We start from the raw sequence: 19,560 nt of genomic DNA on the forward strand, positions 1-19,560 counted from the left end.
CAAACAAACAAACAAAAAATCCGCATCACAGACAAAACGAGAATGGTAAAAAATTCCTAAAATTAACGGCACTGCTCAATTAATTAATATTGCGAGGTCAGTGTTCGTAGCAATGTTACGAAGAGTTTGTTTTTCCATCGCAGATTTTGCTAAGATGGGGTTCTCCTCTATTAGTTGATAATCAATACAAATAAGTCATGATATACCGTATAATTCCGTCTACAAGCATATATACAGGGTGTCCCAGAAAAAATTACCGAGTGAATAAAATTGAACGTAAGTCGAGAAATAAACATCAAAATCAAAAAATTTAAAATGTGACGTATAGCCCATTTTATTGTGCATAACATACGAAAAATTTATTTGATTCGCTTGACTGGTTGCGAAGAAATTAACGATTACAGAATGCGAGCATCATTGCAGTTCATTCCAAGTTTGATCAACATGCATGTTTTTCATACTCACTCGCCACTTCCTAAAGTTTGTGTATCTCATTAAATTTAGTCCACATTATCTATTTCATAATCCGACGGTGTCATGTTATTCATGCTTTCACTGAAGATAAATAACAGTTTTTCCGAGAAAACCTTGATTTCTGCAATTGGAAGCTTTCCAACTTTAATTCTTTAGGTTGTGCAAGTATGTTATATTTTAACTTTCCAAAGAACATTTGAGCCAAGAATGACAATGATCAAGTGCGTACAGCTTTAAGTCTGATTTTTGATACCATGCAACATGAATGTTGAAAGTTTTAAAAGATTTTTTTAAAAACTTTGCATTACAATTTGCATTACAATTCCAAAAACATTAATGTGCCGTGTGAGAAATTTTTTCAGCCAGCTGGAATTCTTTATGCAATAATTCTTTATGCAGCATTTATATATAACAACATTAACGAAAAAAGATATTTACAAGTACCAAGCATCATCTAACATGCAAGCTTTCATTTTCAATATCGTGCAGGTTTTCAAATTTGAACAAAACCTAATTAAATGTTTTGCAAGAAACAGATTGTTTAAAAATAACGAAAAGGATTTCACCGAACAAAATATGAAGCACATTGACAGTTAACTACTAGTGTGCATTGTGTTGAATGATCTTTCTTTCAAACTTGGAATGGCGTGAATTGACGCAAGCGTTATATAAAATTAGCATATAAGATGCAAAATAAGACGGGCTACACGCTGATTTTTAAATTTTTGAATTTTGATGTCTAGTTCTCGACCTACGTCCAAATTTATTCGCCCGGTAATTTTTTCTGGGACACCCTGTATGCCTCTAAACGAGGTGTTTTTGACACAAGAGACAAGAGGCAGACACTCTCAACAAAAACGTTATTTGGAGTTTGAACAACTATATTACTGATAAAGGCGGCTGTACAAACATGTATATGTGTAAAACCAATCTATTGCAATGTTTTTGAGAAGGGTATTGGCCTTTCATATCTTTCGTTAAAAAAACCCTTCGTTTATTATTAGAGGCATATATGCTTCTAGACGGAATTCTACGGTATGGTGTTAAGAATCACTACCTGTTACCATTGGGATGGATATTATCTGGTTATGTGTAAAATATGGTATTGGTGTGTTTAATTAACTTAGAGATTTGGATTTTTAAATAAAGCAACAAAGTTATTAAAATTACTTTATTTCTTTATTCAATCTACTTGGTTTAAAAATATTATTAGGAAAGGAAAGAAGTTTACAGGAACAATACATTTCTTGCAAAAGATTCTTTTGAGTCAATGTTTTTGTTCGTCTGCAGAGAATCTATGTACAAAATTATTAAATACATGACCAATGATGTATCCTTGAGGAACACTACATTTACGATTTCTGCCAGTGGATGCCATGCATTTCCATTTAAGATGACATTCAGAGAGCGGTCCAATGACCTTGGCCATGAATACGGGTTCAGTGAGCTATTTTTATAAATCACGGCTACTAGTACCCAACATTGTGGAGCACTGGAGCTTATTTAAAAACTTACAAATATTAAGTCGAGTTTGATACATATGACCAAGGATGTATCCTTGAGGAACACCACATTTACGTTATTTTTATAAATCACGGCTACTAGTACCCAACATTGTGGAGCACTGGAGCTTACTGACAGATATTAAGTCGAGTTTGATACATATTCAAATACCGTAAAACCCCGTCTACAAGCATATATAGTGTTTTTTATAAAAGCTTAATTAATTCGAAGCAAGCGTTAATATACCAATACAATAGATCGGTCTTAAAATAATACTTGTTTGTATATGCTTGGATCCGTAATTTATTTGCTCAAACTCCATAATGGCGACTGGATTAAGGTAGCTTTCATCAGAAGCACACTATATGCTTGTAGACGGGGGTTTACGGTATATTAATGTCTTAGGTCCGATGAAATCAGGATATTTTGTTTAAATATCTGAAAATGCATTTAGCATTTCAAGGTATAAACAAAACTTCTGATTAAATTCAATTATATAGAACAAAATGATGCAGGTAAACATATTATTAGAAAAAAAGTATGAGGCTGCAGTCAATGTATCTGACCATAAAGCTACTACCAGCTTCATGAATCTGACAGAGTGACATTTGACGCATTCCTATTGATATATTAAAGGAAGTCTCCGGCAATCACAACATTATTCCTTATATGTTAGAAAAATAATTATCAAGCATGAATCACATGGTTTTATTTAAAACAAACTCATAGTGACCATAAAAACGAATAAAAACATCAGTTTCTCAACACGCGATATTCAAAATTCCGGGGCGCCGAGTGCAATGACGTCCCAGTAATACAATGAAGGCTGACGACAATTGAACACAAATAACCATTACGTTATTGCACTTAGACAATTTGGGCGCGGGAATTTTGAATATCGCGTGTTGAGAGCCGACTGTTTTTATTCCTTTTTATGGTCAATATGAGTTTGTTTTAAATAAAACAATGTGATTCGTGCTTGATAATTACTTTTCTAACATATAGCCTATAAGGCATAATGTTATGATTGCCGGAGTCCCCCTTTAGGGCCTGTGCAATAATTATGAGCCCTGGCGGAGTGAAAAATTGGGGGAGAAGAAATTTTGGCAAGCCAAAAGGGGAGGGCCAGCAATTTTGGCACACATTCATGGGGCGCCTTCTAAATAAAACGCTCTAAAAAGGCCTAGGAAAATAGTACGGAAACGCTTAAGTATGCAAATTTTCCTCCTCGCTGCGCTCGCAACATATATCTGGACCATTTAAGGCTTGTAAATTGGGATCCTAAATAATTGACATGCGCAAGGGGGGGGGCAAATAATTTTTGGCAGGCCGAGAGGGTGGGGGGGGGGGGTGATTTTTGGCGGGCCGAGGGGGGTTTGGCGAGTTGTTTGGAAATTTTACCCCCAATAATTATTGCACAGCCCCTAATTGGTTCGTGGTTGATAATTTCCAGGAAATGGCTAAACTTCGTGGGGACTTAGAATACTAGTACATTGCTTCAAATAATTTTAATTTTAAAACAACACTCAATGCTAGGTTTATTTAACGTTACATTACATTACATTACACTACATTACATTACATTACATTACATTACTGGTTATTGAGGGCCCACAAGGAAAATAGCGACTTACAAAATATTTTACAGGTACAATTACATTCAATATACAAATGGAATATAAATAAAGCATATAATTATGGCATGAGCAAGACCTTTACACTAACAAAGCCATGTTGTAACATTTCCATAAAGATAGATTGTAACTCTTTTCCACGAAATGTTTATAGTTTTCACCGTCAGATATGCCCATTTTAAAACAAAGAAAATCGCTATTAATTTATTACAAGCATGTCTCCAATGCGCCTCATTCTATCTATCGCGAATGAGTTCGGTTCTTTTAATTTTCCGGCACGGCGTATACGTACAGTGATGGGTATCACGTGTGCGTTTAACTAAAATTTCGATCATATAATAAACCGACGGAATACAATGGTTTATTATTAAATTTAAGATTTTGTCTAAATTTCTTTAAAAAATCAGTATATTAGGCTATATTAGGCTTATATTAGATTTGTCTAGCATATCTTAGTTCATCAAGGACATTAAATTAGTATAAAATCTAGATTTCTAGAAAAATCCAGGATGGGCTTGTGAGAAAACGTTTAATAGTATGTGGCTAATGCGTTTTGAACAATTGGAGTGTATACCGGCTTCCCTGATGCCACAATGAAGTGAATTCAAAATTCTCCATTCCTCTATGTCGCAATGTCTAGCACTCTACCCACCCTTTCACGGTTGCTTGAGTACGCCATGGGGGAATCCGAATTCTTTATTTGAAGGGGGAATGGGGGGGAAGAGGTTAAGTTTTATTAAGTTTTAAATGGAGAAAATTGTAAAAATTTAAAGTGGACGCGAGGGGAACGCGAAATTTGTTGTCGGATTTTCAACAACAAAAATCCCACCCCACCCTTTCGTAAATATTGAACCGTTCCTAACGGTGAAATGAATCTCTCAAAATTCTTGAAGTGAGTAGACATCTTGAAGAATATCCGTGGCGGAGATATCACGTTGATCTTCAGCATCGACAGCAGGGTTGTTGTTAGTTTCAATAGCGTCTTTGTAAGCTGTACACCTAGCAAGAAGTGGTTGGACGTAGTACCTGTAAACACAGTGAAAATAAGCAAGGTATTTTGTAATTGACATCAACGTCAACATAATGAATAACACTGTGTATACTTTCAGTCATCTGGGATTTGATCAATTAGTAGATAATTAAATCTGGTCAACCAGAAAAACTCACTTTTTGGTCAGATGGAATCACCGACGTTTCGGCCAAAACCTTTGGCCTTCAGCTGGGTGGATGATTTAGGGTCATCCGAGGTCAATCGATGAGGAAGTTGCTTGATGACTCGATCCCAACCATGTGACAGATTGACCTCGGATGACCCTAAATCATCCACCCAGCTGAAGGCCAAAGGTTTTGGCCGAAACGTCGGTGATTCCATCTGACTAAAAAGTGAGTTTTTCTGGTTGACCAGATTTAATTATCTACTAATTAACACAGTGAATACAAACGACTCTACAGGCAGTACTCTAAATCAGCCGTTAGAATAAATTAGTTTAGGAGCAAGGGGTTTTGAAAAATGGTTGAGTTCAACACCCATGTCAACCAATCTTTGATACCATGAGGTATTAGTATATACCTCTAGATCGCTGCTATAGGGGTAGTGGACTCCAATAATGTATAGGGTACGTTTTTCGCTAGAGGTTACGAAAGGTAAAAAACTGAAAATGCTTCGATCTTGTTTAGCGATATATCAAATTACTCGTCTGATGACAAGGTTTATAAACATGTATAGTTTATGCTATCTACGATCTTTCATTATTGAGTTATCCTACAAAAACCTCATGTTTAGGCTAAATGTTTTTGGTTGTCTATGTCTCAAAATTTCAACTTTCTCCGATTTGGGCAAAAATGGTAGAAAGTTGTTTGTGTAGCTGAATAGAATCAGAAAAAGAAAAGTTTTGCTTATCTACTTTGTTCACTTACTGAGATAGAGTGCAAACAAGGTCAAAGGCCACTGGATGGCCACAAGCCATGCACTGTTGATCTGACTTCCATTGCACATAACAAGTAAACAGTTTAGAAGGCGAGTTCTATACCGGTTTTTGATTCTTAAATCAAGGTGAGCAATTTGCCACCATTTTTACCCAAAATTTTGACTCCCATACAACCCAAAACAAACTAAACAGTTTTAATCCTTGTCATCAGAAGAGTAGGCCCTAATTTGATATATATTTCAACAAGATCGAAGCATTTTCAATTTTTTACCCGTGTGTGACCTTTCGTGATCACTATAGCGAAAAACTTACAATTACAATACAATTTGAGTCAACTACCCCCTAGCAGTGATGTAGACTTGTAGAGGATCTATCCTAACACCTCGTGGTATCAAACATTTGTAGACATGGGTGTTGAACTCAATCCTCAATTAAGGCTCCTAGACTAAATCGGTCTTCTATTTGTGTCAACTCTTTTTTAACACTGTGGATCAGTACGACACTAAAGCGGAGTTTCGATATCCTTTAATACACAGATCCCATGTAATAGGAGGGGTAATAGTGAATTTGTTAGTAGAAGAGATGTACATTTGTCCCAAGAGACACGGAAACGCTCTTTTCAGTAAAATAAAGTACAAAAACACACTTACCAGACATTTTCTGGCACAGCGTAATAGAAAAACCGCTTCTTAAAGCCATTGAAACCTGTTGTCATGCATGTGTATGCCCCCATATCTGTGCAAGGGGCAAAAACATGCAGTTAAGGGGGTACTACACCCCTGGCCAATTTTGTGCCTATTTTTGCATTTTTCTCAAAAATTATAGCGCATTGGTGACAAGTAAGATATGAATATTATAGGGGCAAGGACTACAACTACTGCACTGAAAATTCAGCAACTCAAGTCAATTATTTATTGATTTATTGATCAAATATTGGTTTTCCCTCATTTTTGACTGTAACTCCACAACTGTTGTCTGTTCTGAAATAAAATTTCCAGTGCAGTAGTTGTAGTCCTTGCCCCTATAATATACATATCTTACTTGTCACCAATACGCTACAATTTTTGAGAAAAATGCAAAAATAGGCACAAAATTTGGCAAGGGTGTAGTACCCCCTTAATGCACAAGTAATGATCAAGCATGGTTGGCCTTTTCAAGTGTTTAGTTTCTTAGTCTCAATTTATATGGATAGTCTCCATCGTAGTCGGTATTGATATCTAGAGGGAGCGGAATTTGGTTGCGGAGGAGAAATGAATGGAGGGTCATTCTGCCATGCAAATGAGATATTGTCACCGGATTGCTAAAACCTCCTCCACAAATCGATGCCACTGATACCCATCACGCCTCTCAAATAATTGTCCAACTATATAAATTATGTACGGTGACTTTGGTGTCAATTAATAGCGCCGCCCGTTGTCATAATCCAATAAATTCTCGTTACAATCGTGCAAATCATGTTAAAGTTGCTGTATTTGACAGAGATATAATAGTACTTACAGCGCGCGCTGATCATTATTCGCCAGCGAAGTGGTTACATAACTCCTTGGCAACTGGATCACGCACCTTTTGGAATTAAATTGGTAGTGCACAACTTTTGTTGTCCCCAAAACAAAATATTGTCCCATGGGTGGGGGAAAGGTCATTAAACTTTCCATGGGATCAAATTTCAAACTTCATAGGTGTTGTATGCGTTATAGGTGTTGGAAATCGTGTTCACTACTTACCTTCAAAAACCATCCAATCGCCAACGTCAAGTTTTGGCAGCATACACTCGTCTACGATGACATCTTCCTCAGGACAAGTTTCTCCCATTACCATACACTCATATTCCATTTCATCGTCTTCTGCCTGCAAACACAATACAGCCAGAACAGCAGAATTGTGGTAAGAATTTAAACAAACTGTTGTCAGAATAGGAAGGAACTATTCACCTTCATCCAATTTACGGTTTCGGAGCCAAATCCCTGGACTATAATATAAGCAGTAAAATCACCCTCCCATTATGCACGCAGTACAGTGAGCGCCCGGGGGGGGGGGTACTCAAGTTTGGTTTTGGTAGGGACGTGCCGCTGAGAATTTCAAAGTGGACCCATAAATATACCAATTTTTCAAGAAATTTGGACCCATTTATATACCAAAAGTCAAAATTTTCGGCCAAATTTAACCCAAATTGTCTTAGTTTTTACAAATTTTCCCAAAATCTTTGGAAAATTTTGAAAATTTTGGCTAGATTAAGGGAAAAATGGGGCTATTTTCCGAAAAAATTGAGAAAATTTTGAAAAAATGACCCATTTATATACCAAAATAGGCTTTGAAAAAGGGCCATTGATATACCAAAAGGCTGAAAATGCTACCCATATTTGCGGCACGTCCCCGTATGGTCATTTGTACTGAGAACCCCCCCCCCGGGAGTGAGCGTTAATCCGTCACGTTGTAATGAGCCCGTTACAAAAGGCGTCGGGAATCACCCTGAAGGAGGAAATGCCCAGATGTATCACTTTTAAAACTCTACCTTTTGTCATGAGGGGGGTAAAGACGTTGTCTCGTGTCCAATAAGGTATCAAAATACGCAGAATAAAATTGTCCATCTGTCGACTACCCTTCTTTAGTAATTTAGTTTAAGTGTCTCTAAGAAATCGCTTTTGTTATAAGTGTAAAAACACTTTTTGTGAACATTATATCTTAAACGATCAAATACCACGTTTAATCGTCAGTTTTGGAGGGAGTCGGTAAACAATGTTTGGAAACAAGTACGAAGTATATCTTAATCATGTTCAGTGGCGTATCCAGAAGACCCTTTCCAGGGTGGCTGAGATAGGCTTGTGCGTCATATGGCTAAAGTTTGTGCAACGAAAAAACGTAAACATCTACACAAATATAATTATTATATAAACTCCTAGATGAAAATAAAATGCCAGACAATGAAGTCAAAACTATCTTTTAGCCATTGAACAGTTGAAATGTTATTGTTTCTGGCTACAACAGTGACTCCAAAAGCTTTTAGATTTCATGAGTCAAAAATGCTCACATCTTTCAGAGCTCTCGGAGGAAGAACAGGGAATCCAAACACATTTCGCAGAAAAGATGAAAACAACCCGTCATTGACGAAATACATATAGTCGTAAGTCAAAGGTTTGTCCAGCGCTGGTATACCAGACATCTCAGCGAAATGACCTGTAAAATATAAATATATCATCGAAAGTTTTGACGTATAGATTGAAATCTGCCTAAACCTGTGGAAGTTTCAAGAAAAGTCTTCCACTGATGGAGTATGTTTTTCAAATGGAATGGGCTAGGGTCATTATTTTGAAACCCATATTGCCCCTGTATGCGGCTTCAACTATGTCTTCCACAAATTGACGGAGGAAGCATTTTAAATATCTTCCACAACTGGATGGAGTGAGCATTTTAAAAAGTAGTTAATTGTCTACTCTATATTGAAACACATTGTCCCTCAGTGGAAGAGTTTTGCTAACTCTTCCATAGGCGGAATAATGGATTCAAATGGAATGGGCCATTGGAAGTCTTAAAGGAGTGTTTAGTGATCCTAGCATCTTCTTTTTATGATATTTTTCAGTAGATATCCACGAAAAAAACTTATTCCCAAAATTTCAGTTGATTCCGATTTTGCGTTTGCGAGTTATGCATGATTATATGTATTACACTGCTCCATAGACAATGTGTTGTAATTTCGTTCTGGTATACCAGAACGAAATTCAAATTTCACGATATCTTTGCTAAACAATTAATCTGCAAGAATTTTTTTGTACATAAACATTATGTAGCCAGAGGTTTCCAGTGATATAAAAATCTCAACATTTTTTGAGAAAAGTGTTTTTACTGCTACATTTTGTTATTTATTCAAACTTGGCATCTTGAACTTATTCTGTTGAAGCCAGGAATACTCACTGATGGACTCATGACGGCTTAGTCGACGTTGTATCGTACTAGGCTGACGAGTTAAAATAGGGCGTTTTCGGGATCTTCTTCCACTTCGGTTGGAACTTCCTACCACAGAATGTCCAATTCGTGGTCCGGTTTTAATGCCGATGACATTGGCTGCAAGGGTTACTGCGGATTCTGCGTAGAATCGGCCTGGTTCGGCGATTATGGTTACACCAGAGTCAGGTGGAAAATAGTTCTCTATTCCTTCTCTGATCGACCATGCAAACTGAAATGCAAACATAATCAACTGAGAGACCAATAGAGGTTATCCACGTTACTCATGTGTGACTCCTAACAAAAGGCGCTTGTTCCCGTAGTATTCCTCAAACCAATTCAATGTACGACCTCGGAGTTACTTGCAAGACTTAGGCGGGCTATTTTGAAACAGTCATGGTTGCACATGCAGGTACTTCTTTTGAAAATCCTAAACAAGGTTTAGCAGTCGCTGATAGGATATGCAGCTTATAGAACACGGATAACCTCTATTAAAGAACTTTTAACCAGCTTTTAAAAAACTCCATTATATTGAAGCTGATTAAAAGTTCTTTATCATGATAAAAACAACAATAACAACAACAACAATACATGTACACTTTCCCTTAACAACTGTCTCATTTATATTTGCTTCGGGTGTAATTAAATTTGAAAAAAACCCCCAAAAACACATTTACAGAGAACCACTCAATCAATGTTATTAGGCTCGTATTATCATCAGAAGTAATTTACCAGTCTAAACGGATTGGCGCAACGTGGAGATCCAGGGAATCCTCCTCCTATGTCCAAAACATTCATGTTGAAACCCATACGATTGCCGACATCAAAAACCTTCTTAGCAAATTGGAGAGTATTTTCAAACATCGCCGGGTTTGAACTTCCACTTCCTATATGAAAACTTTATAACATAACAAAATTATTTATACTTGAGCTTGTTTGGTAATATGCCTTGCTTTACATAATCTTTGTGACAGGGTTAGCACTACAGCTCTAGAGTTGGCCCACAACCCCGGGCCTACGACTCCCCGGTACGACTCCGGGCCAACGTAGTTATCCACGTCCAACTTAGTTTCGTCAGCACAGACATTGACTGTTATCATACTGACATTTTTTTTAACGGAATACTGCTCTTCACTAAGTTGGACAATAAGTAGTTCCTGAAACACGTAGCGGAAGATCGTGATGGTCCCCAGTAAGTTCATCCGCACAGCATGCTAGGAGATCGGGAGCCAACATGACACAGCGCACTGCGCGCGAGTTTTGTTGTCGCACCCATTGAATTTGTGTGGAACTGACTCGCTATCGGGGAAATGTACGTAAGCATTCCCCACCGTAGCACGATAGACACCCATATCATGATATGATAAAGGAAGCGAAGGTGGGGTGTTCCTCACTAGGGCCTACGACCCCGCCTACGACACTTCGAACAACCACTTTCTATTTGGTTAAGACGCGGATCTGAAAGAACCTGCTCTTATGTCATGCTCTGAATCGACTTCAAAATATTGAGCCGGCGATGCTGCTATCGTGTAACACCTCGCTCCAATCCCGGAAAAAATGAGTTGGAACTCCCATTGTAATTCCCATGTTCTTCTTAGTATTGCATGCACACTATATGAGTCACTGGAAACTAAGAATTATGATAGTGTTGTCTCAATGTTCATAATACGCATAGCCCCTCCCCTTACCCCACCAAACAATGTTGGGAGAATGGTGAAGATGAGCATATTGGGCATGCCAACATTGTACGGGGGTAGAAGTTTTCGAACAATTTTCCAAGATTGCAGGTCCTGGGACCCAGGTGTATAAATGTGTACCAGCACAACATTATAGTGCTGAGAAGGTACACTCGCTATGCGGGAGAAGTGGCGACCCCAACAAGAAGTTACTTCAGGGTAGTCTGATCATTATTAATACATGTAATGCCATAAAATCGGCCATTATCACGGCGTTACTCAAGAATATCTATGATTTGAGTTATGGCTTTGTTATGTTACGGTTAACATGAGATAAAAATTCAAAAGTGATTATCATGATTATCACATGATTTTGATGTTACCATGGTTATTATTAATACTAAAACAATGACAAATAGGTCGGTACTCACTGACACCCAACCAATTGCAATTCATGTTTCTTAGCCATTTCCAGCATGGTCTTCACGTTCTTGTGATGGCAGCCATATTTGAAGCCAAATGGGTTTTGGGCAGTTTGGTCAAATATACTCAATCGTAGAAGCAATCTACTAAGATACAATGCATACAACGATTAATATCAAAACAATAGATTTCATATAAGCATGCGATATAATACCAATTTTATGGGAAATTATTTGACATTTGTGCCATTTAAACTTAACAGTCCTCTAAGTAAACTTTATAAATCTAATGATATGTACTTAAAGTATATGCAGCTGGGGTGAAAAGCCGACCACCATATGAAAATGTTGACCTTTTGTGTTGAAGATAAACATGAATTTTCCCAAAACTGACCGATGCATTCAAGTGATTGTACCTTGTGACAGTGTTTCTAGAAGAGATCAATATTATTCTGGAAAGTGAGTGTTGTTGACCAGTTTTAAAATCCACTTTTGATGTCTATTCCCAACATGTATAAATCTCTTCATTGGCGATGGGCATCTCTGCAATACCGAGGGTCTACGACTGAATGACACCAACATTTGGGTGTTGTAGACTTTTCACTCAAATTCTGTTAATCTTAGGAAAATAGAAAATTACGTACCGCGCTGCTGGGAACACCTTCTTTATCTTCAACAATTCCTCCTCACTATCAAATGTCATAAGGTCAACATTATTCTTTGCAGCATATGAAATATACGACATTTGCTTTTGGGTATGAGAATAGACAATACGTGATGGTGAGACGCCCAGGCTAAGAACACGTTCTATTTCTTCCTGTATGGTCATAATGGTATTAAACATGTTAAAAGTATTACAGTTAATAACCGAAGTATATTTATTAATAGGGGATATTTGGGGCTACATCTTAATTTAGTCAGAGGCAAAAAAAAAGAAGCCAATTAACATATTCTGCAAAAGACTTAATAACGCTAACACAACATACCTAAAGATCGATCTAATACATACCAAACTGGCGCAATCAAAGCCACAACCAAGCGACGATAACAAAATCAAAACTGGGTTGTATGGCATACATTTCACCGCTGAAAAGATAAAATTATTTCTATCATTTGATAATAATATTCGACAAAATTTCATCCAAGACAAACAATAAAGCAAACTATATATTACGCAATGTGACAGACACACTCCTCTTGCAAAAGACTTTAAAAAAGAGACAGGGGAAGCCACAGAAGAGTATTAAAATGCGTCGATCAGTTTGCGACTACAACTATTGCAAAATGAAGTGTCCAAATTTCTAAATAATAACATCATTATAACATGTCACTCATTCATATTTGTATGAATCATGGACTTTTCAAAAAAGAGAAATATTCGGTATTTTTAACGATAACTTACCAAAGAACGGCGTAACACGGGGAAGTTCACTCAACCATTCTTTGTGTTTCTTCAATACATCTCCAATATCAACAACCATAAACGCGTCTTCTTCAAACTAAAAACACGAAAAAAAATCACAAATTAGAAACCATGTATTGTTTTATAAAAATTCAAATAAAGAATAGTTTACATCATCTAGGACATCGTGTTACATAGGTAACCGTGTGAAAGGATATGACCTTTGATTTTTTCCATATAACTCAAGAGCTATTCGCTGCAGATAAGCCAAGCTATATATAACGCCGCAGATGGTTTGAACACAATTTGACCAAAATACCTATTGAACCGTATTGATCTTGACCTATTTGACGACGTTACCTGTGCAACGATACGTCCTAGATGGTGTAAACTATTCTTAATTGGAATTGTTTTTGCAAGCCAAACAATTTGAGACCATTTAGTTCAAAATCGGAGCATTTTTTAGGTTTTTCAACTCTTTTTGCTTATTCGCTGTCGAAGTGAGGTGATAATCGGATTACCTACCATAGCAATAGTGCCAATAGATGAATACAATTTTTGACTATATCGCCCTGCACTTCAACGTTCACGCGGCTCCTATGCATTGAACCACATCAATCTGATCACTTGCACCTGTAAGATAAGTATCTTTGACAAGAGCGGTATTGTATTCAATCTCTGATTGCTGACATAAATTTATATAGGTGATAAGTGCAACCTGCTTGTAGTGCAGGGCGATATAGTCAAAACTGTATTCATCTATTGCTATGGTAGTTAATCCGATTTATTACGTCACTTCGACAGCGAATAACTCCTGTATGACATTAATTAAGGGCCATGTCTCTTTTTAAAACACTTTGCAACTTGGCTAGCAGTGGACATTGTCGAACACAAGTTAGCCCTTAGAGAGTCGTCCAGACATTTGAGTGCAACATAACATTGTAACAAGAAAAAGAAGGTGGTAATATTAGTTTGTTGTATTGAGATATGTGAAAAATACAGGCATTGTCCACGCATACTGTACTTAGAATGTGATAAAGTTTGAATTCCACCACGTGTTATGCTGCCCCAAATAGTATTGTGAGGGGTTTTCTTTTACAGAATCAGGTTTCACTGCGAAAACGTGTTAATTCAGCAGGTTGAAAAGGGTGATATAGGGTTTCGAAATTCTATTCAATACATTGTAATCATTTTGTTTGCTTGTGCGCAATTTTATTTTACGAGAAGATATTTTTACTTGGTAAGAATTTTACAGGCATAGCCAGGCTGAAGGGTAAAATAATTGATTTGCCCACAAATTGTACGTAATGTTCGACCCTGTATTGCAATAGAGAAAGACTTTGAGCAAGCAGATTTAATTGACCTCGATTTTCAAGTTCAGTTGTAAATAATTATGATGGTTAAGATGGTGAGCGACCCTTGCAACGTTTAAAGGAGTTACTCAAAAAGCCCCTGATTTGGTCCTGAATGTTGGGATTATATGCGGTGATATATCTCACAACATTCTGGAAAATCTTGATGGCAGTAAAGTACACAAAATACCACCAGTAGGATTGCACAAAATCCTCTGCTGGACGATCTGCAATCCGCGCAAAAGAGGTGGGGCTCATTTTTGAAAGTAAATTTTCTAGAATTAGATTTTATACTCATCTGACCATCAGAGACTAGCATCATAGGGGCACGGGGGACACGTGCTCCCCCCCCCCCCATCGATCTGAAAATTTAGAAAATCCCATAGGAAAATTGCCAAAAAACAACTTGTGCCCCCTCCAATCAGACCCGGTGCCCCAATCATGGTCGGTGCACCCGCCCCTTCCCCCCCAAATGATGACCCACGCTACGCCACTGCTCTGCGCCATGCAAGAATTTCACCCGGATTTTGACATTCAGAAGCCAGAAGGCTATAATTAACACTTTCTTTTACATTTTCGTCTGCAAAATCTCCAACCACTTTAGCATGCTCTACGCACTCGAGAACCTAAAAATAATAATGCATTGAAAGCTACATACATTTACGATGTTTTATCTTATACTTACCTTTCTGTCGCATTTTTCGTGCACTCTTTCTTCAATAAAATCTCTTTTGCTTACTCCTCGATCGTATGCGTAAGGCATGAAGTCTCTAATCGTATGTTGTGCCATAGTAATTCCTTAGTAAAATCTCAAGATTGGTCACTTCTCTATCGCGTCGGATGCTGGCTTCCTGCAAGAAAAATTAAGCGACAACTGCAAACCGTCAGGACGGAACTCGTTTTTTTTATCACGAACATTACTTGCTCTTGCCATATTTTAACATTTGCTGAAGAGGACGCCCTCAATGTTATTCAAAATTGTAATGTAATTTTAATAGAAAACTTACATACCCTGAAAAATAAAGTCTTTAGCCAGATGCTGTAAAACGGACGTCGTTTAGTCGAACGCGTACTCGTACGCCCATAATACTGTACGTACCAACGTGGAAAAAAATAGAGCGCGCCTGCTCGCCGTAAGTCGTCTGCTCAAGGTTGTGTGTTGTCCGTTTGTTCAAAATCAAACGCTGCAGAATTGCAGAATGAATCAAAGTTTTGCTTTTATCCAGACAAAAATGTATGTAGATTGGAATATTTTATCCCAATTTTGAATAAAAATGCGTTACTCAGGATTTTGTAAATTATTCTACACTGAAAAAAAAAAAAAAAAAAAAAAAATTAAAGTGGTGAATTAATATACACACTTGACATTTAGCATGGAATATATAGAGATTGGTCTGGAAGGGGTCTGCATAAACCGCACGGGCTAAATATTAATTGGGTGTGTCGGGAGATGATGTAAAATAATTTTGTGATAGAAAATGTGCTTTCCATTAGTTTACATTATGGAACTCATAATGTGGTGAATTAGCATAAAATGGCGGTTTAAAGGAAACTGAATTGGATTTTTGTGGGGTTAAATTTCTGAATTTGAGGAACATTATTCTGATATTATCAATTTACTGAGGTTTAAGGTGATATTTACTGAACCTAAGTACCAAGCAGTGTTCATCAGAACTGAAATGCGCTTGTAATCTACCAGTTTTGAAATTGGGAGGAGCTTTAAAAATATGGCTCTTAAAAGTGGTAAGCACTCAGAAAGTTTGATAGACCCCTGGGGCCAAATGTTATAAACTTACTGTACACAAAGAAGCAGTGTGAGTTCATTGGACAACCAAGAGTCCGCACATTTTGTTTTGTACCGTAAGTATGTAGCATTTGAGAAGGGGGTGGGGGCATTCAAACTTTCTTCTTTTAAGAGCCATATTTTAGGCTCCTCCCATGTTAAAAAAACTGGCACATTGCAAGTGTATTTCATCTGTGATAAATGTCAATTGCTGACGAAGTTTAGAAAATATCACCTCAAACCCCTATAAATTTTATAATAACAGAACAATTTTGCAAGTCCGAAATCGTGTCCCCCACAAAGCTCTAAATCAGCCTCCCTAAATCCGTCATTTTAGGCAAATTCGCTACATTATGAGCATCAAAATGTAAACTTATTGAAAGCACGTTTTCTATCATTTATGCAGACCCCTTCCAGATCAGTCTTGGAATTTTGGGAAAAAATATTCGATACTAAATGTCAAGTCTGTAAGACCTGTCAAAGGTTTGGTTTTTATCCCGGGTTTTTATCATTATTATTATTTATTATTTATGTTGGAGGTACAGCAAGTACATATTCTCCTTATTTATTGAGTAATTTATAGCATGCATCAGATTGATGTGATACGGTAGACGCGTAGACGGCTTTTTATTCATTCCAATATTTGATGATGATACAACCAATCTAAGGGAGTGTTCATAAATATTCTGGTGGGGTCCAAAAAAGAGGGATCAACAAAAATTCAGGGATCCCACCCCCCCACCCCAAAATGAGGGTGAAAGTCCGGGGTAAAATGTATAACAAGGCATGCACTCTCAAGCTTCAAATCAACAAAATTTGCGCACATTATAATTTAGGAGTAACATTATGACTTCAATGAGTTATAACTCCAAACGGTCCGTTGGCGAACATGGGCGCAATCTATTAGTAATGAATGTTCTTTTTAATCTTCATCATTTATTATAATAATAAAACTTTTGCTAACTTTCTGCTGGTGTGATTGATTCCAACCGGGAAAAGCCCTTTACCACTATAGGTACCCCTGATAAGTGACTGCTGATCAATTGTACTGTACATAACATAATCTGAACAAGACAACTTAAAAAATACTTAAAAAATACCTACATTTAAAAAAAATACCTACATTTTCCAAAAATATTTGTGGCGCTTCACACGTTTTTTTAATTTGATGTATTATGTAACCAATAAGTATTATGTAGGCAATCGGCATTGTAACTTCCAGTTTTGGGACACTTTAACCTCTGACATCTCGGGGAAATTGCTGTAATTATTATTCATTCATTTGTTTTGTAATAATGTTATCATTAACGATATATTAAATAAATAATTTATGAACTAATCATGTTTTTAAACAGTTTTCTATTCTAGTAAAACATTAAAATACGCACAAAAAAACCCACCACAATTTACCCGATAGGTCAGAGGTCAAAGTGTTCCACAACTGCAAAAACTGTCCCACAATGCATTGCAAATTTCAATGCCGATTTGGCTTAGTGCGGAAGATTTTATTTATCAATGTACATTTTTGAATACCTCAAAATTCGACACCCATAAGCATGCTCCTGAGGTGTGATGTTAATTATGCCCCTTATTTTGCTGTATAGGCGGCGGAAGCGAGGATATGCCCTCCCCCTAAATTTGTCCATGGTGGACGTCCCCCTTAAAAATCCTAATTGCCCTGCGTGTTTATCACTGTATTTGTGCCAACAATGGGGTAAAATTGCCTATCATATCAATTAGCAACGTTCACTTTCACTTGGGTCTACAATAGTCTGCGAGCAAATATCACCGTAACATCGAAGCGAAATATATTCACCCACTCTAAATTTTAATGTTTTTGCCGCCACAGTTTCGTAGTTCTGCATCCGTCCATGCATAATATCGACATGAAAGTAAGCAAAATGCACAAAATCTCAGCTATTTGCCCATTAGATGTCGAAATTTTCTGGGAGCCCAAGCCATGAGGCATCCGCTCGCATTCGATTTGCAAAACATAAAAAAACCCTAAAATATGTATCAACTTTTCATACACATCTATTGTTTGCTGATACCAACCTGTCACTGCAATAACTGAAAAGTATTAACTTTAGCCAAAGTTAATAACATGAAAGGAGTCGGGTCAAAAATATTTAGGGGGATCAAAATATGTTTTCCACCCTTTATGAACACTCCCTAAGTTGCTTAAACAGGGGCTATCTACAGGGCTGTCAACTCTCACGCATTGGGCGTGAGTTTCACGCATTGGGTCACTTTCTCACGGTCTCACGCCAAGGTAGTATAATCTCACGCCTAGGCAGTAAACCTCACGCAAAAAGCTGGAAAATTAGTACAATCTCATGCATCATCAAAATAATTTGTTTTCTCTATCCTCCTCCTTTCAGATTCTCGAGCGCTGTGTCTGAAATATTATGGGTCAAAATGAACATTTGTAGTTGGCAATCCCGGTACGCCTCTGTCTCACGCCAAGCAATTCCAAAAAGTTGACAGCCCTGGCTATCTATCTAGATTAATAATGGAAATTAAGTAGGTGAAATGCAAGAGGTTTATTCAAACGTCTCGTCAACGTAAGCACCATGCACTTGGGACTGTAATTTATATGTTTTAAAGCAAAGTCACCTGTAAAGAAGGAATATTTTAGAGATTGGTTGCATTTTACCCATGAAATGAAAGGTGTCAAATACTGTCTCTAATCACCATGTCTCAATCAATAAAGCTTAGCATAATACATGGTGTCCTTATAACAGGCGAGCCCTGGATGAGCAGTTTTTGACATCTTTATGACACAGTGTTTTGTTACACTTGCTGCTGCGAAGTTATAAGCTGTTATAATATACCCCCCTAGCTGAAAATGGACCGTCCTACTCGATTTGTGAAAAGAATGTGAACCCTTTTGGTAGATAAAGTTACTGCCTAAAATGAGGAAATATGTAAAATAATTGGGTTTGAAATTGAACTCTTAATCTTAATAGTATAAATTACGTTGAGTCGAAGGGAGTGCTAACATTTTTCTTCCATGAATTGGATAAAAAAAAGACCTTCATCATCATCATTCTAAGCCATCGTCGACCCACTGCAGGGTGAAGGCCTCTCCAAGGTGACGCAACTCTGATTTATTCAACGTCTATCTCATCCAGGGTACATCAAGAAATTTTGTAATTTCGTCCCTCCATCTAACTTTCTGTCTTCCTGGGTGCCTAGTACCATTTCTAGGTATCCATTCTGTAACCAGTTTGGTCCATCGTCCATCTGATGTTCTAGCTAGGTGACCAGCCCAAGACCACTTCTTTTGTTTCACAGTCTGGATGACATCGGTGACCTGTCATTTGTTTTTCTGTCTCTTTTTGTGATCCCTAGCATGCTCCCTTTCCATACTGTGTTGAGCCACTCTCAACTTCTGCTCCATTCTCTGAGTTATGGCCCAAATTTCTGAGTCATATGTCATGGCTG

General features: G+C 37.4%; 1 protein-coding gene across 1 annotated transcript; it reads right to left on the bottom strand.

Annotated features, from left to right (window-relative positions):
- Nucleotides 1–4,059: 4,059 nt before the first annotated feature.
- Nucleotides 4,060–15,167, bottom strand: LOC140158252 (ornithine decarboxylase-like). Its single transcript, XM_072181365.1, has 11 exons — nt 15,016–15,167; nt 12,979–13,075; nt 12,586–12,662; nt 12,221–12,393; nt 11,586–11,720; nt 10,211–10,376; nt 9,449–9,710; nt 8,568–8,713; nt 7,264–7,387; nt 6,190–6,274; nt 4,060–4,637 (listed from the first exon to the last, which is right to left on the bottom strand). The coding sequence occupies exons 1-11, from the start codon at nt 15,118–15,120 to the stop codon at nt 4,490–4,492; spliced, it is 1,518 nt and encodes a 505-aa protein (XP_072037466.1). The 5' UTR covers nt 15,121–15,167; the 3' UTR covers nt 4,060–4,489.
- Between the last annotated feature and the right edge of the window lie 4,393 nt (nt 15,168–19,560).

This window comes from Amphiura filiformis, chromosome 8 (genome assembly GCF_039555335.1).
Source record: "Amphiura filiformis chromosome 8, Afil_fr2py, whole genome shotgun sequence".
In the NCBI taxonomy this organism is placed as follows: domain Eukaryota; kingdom Metazoa; phylum Echinodermata; class Ophiuroidea; order Amphilepidida; family Amphiuridae; genus Amphiura; species Amphiura filiformis.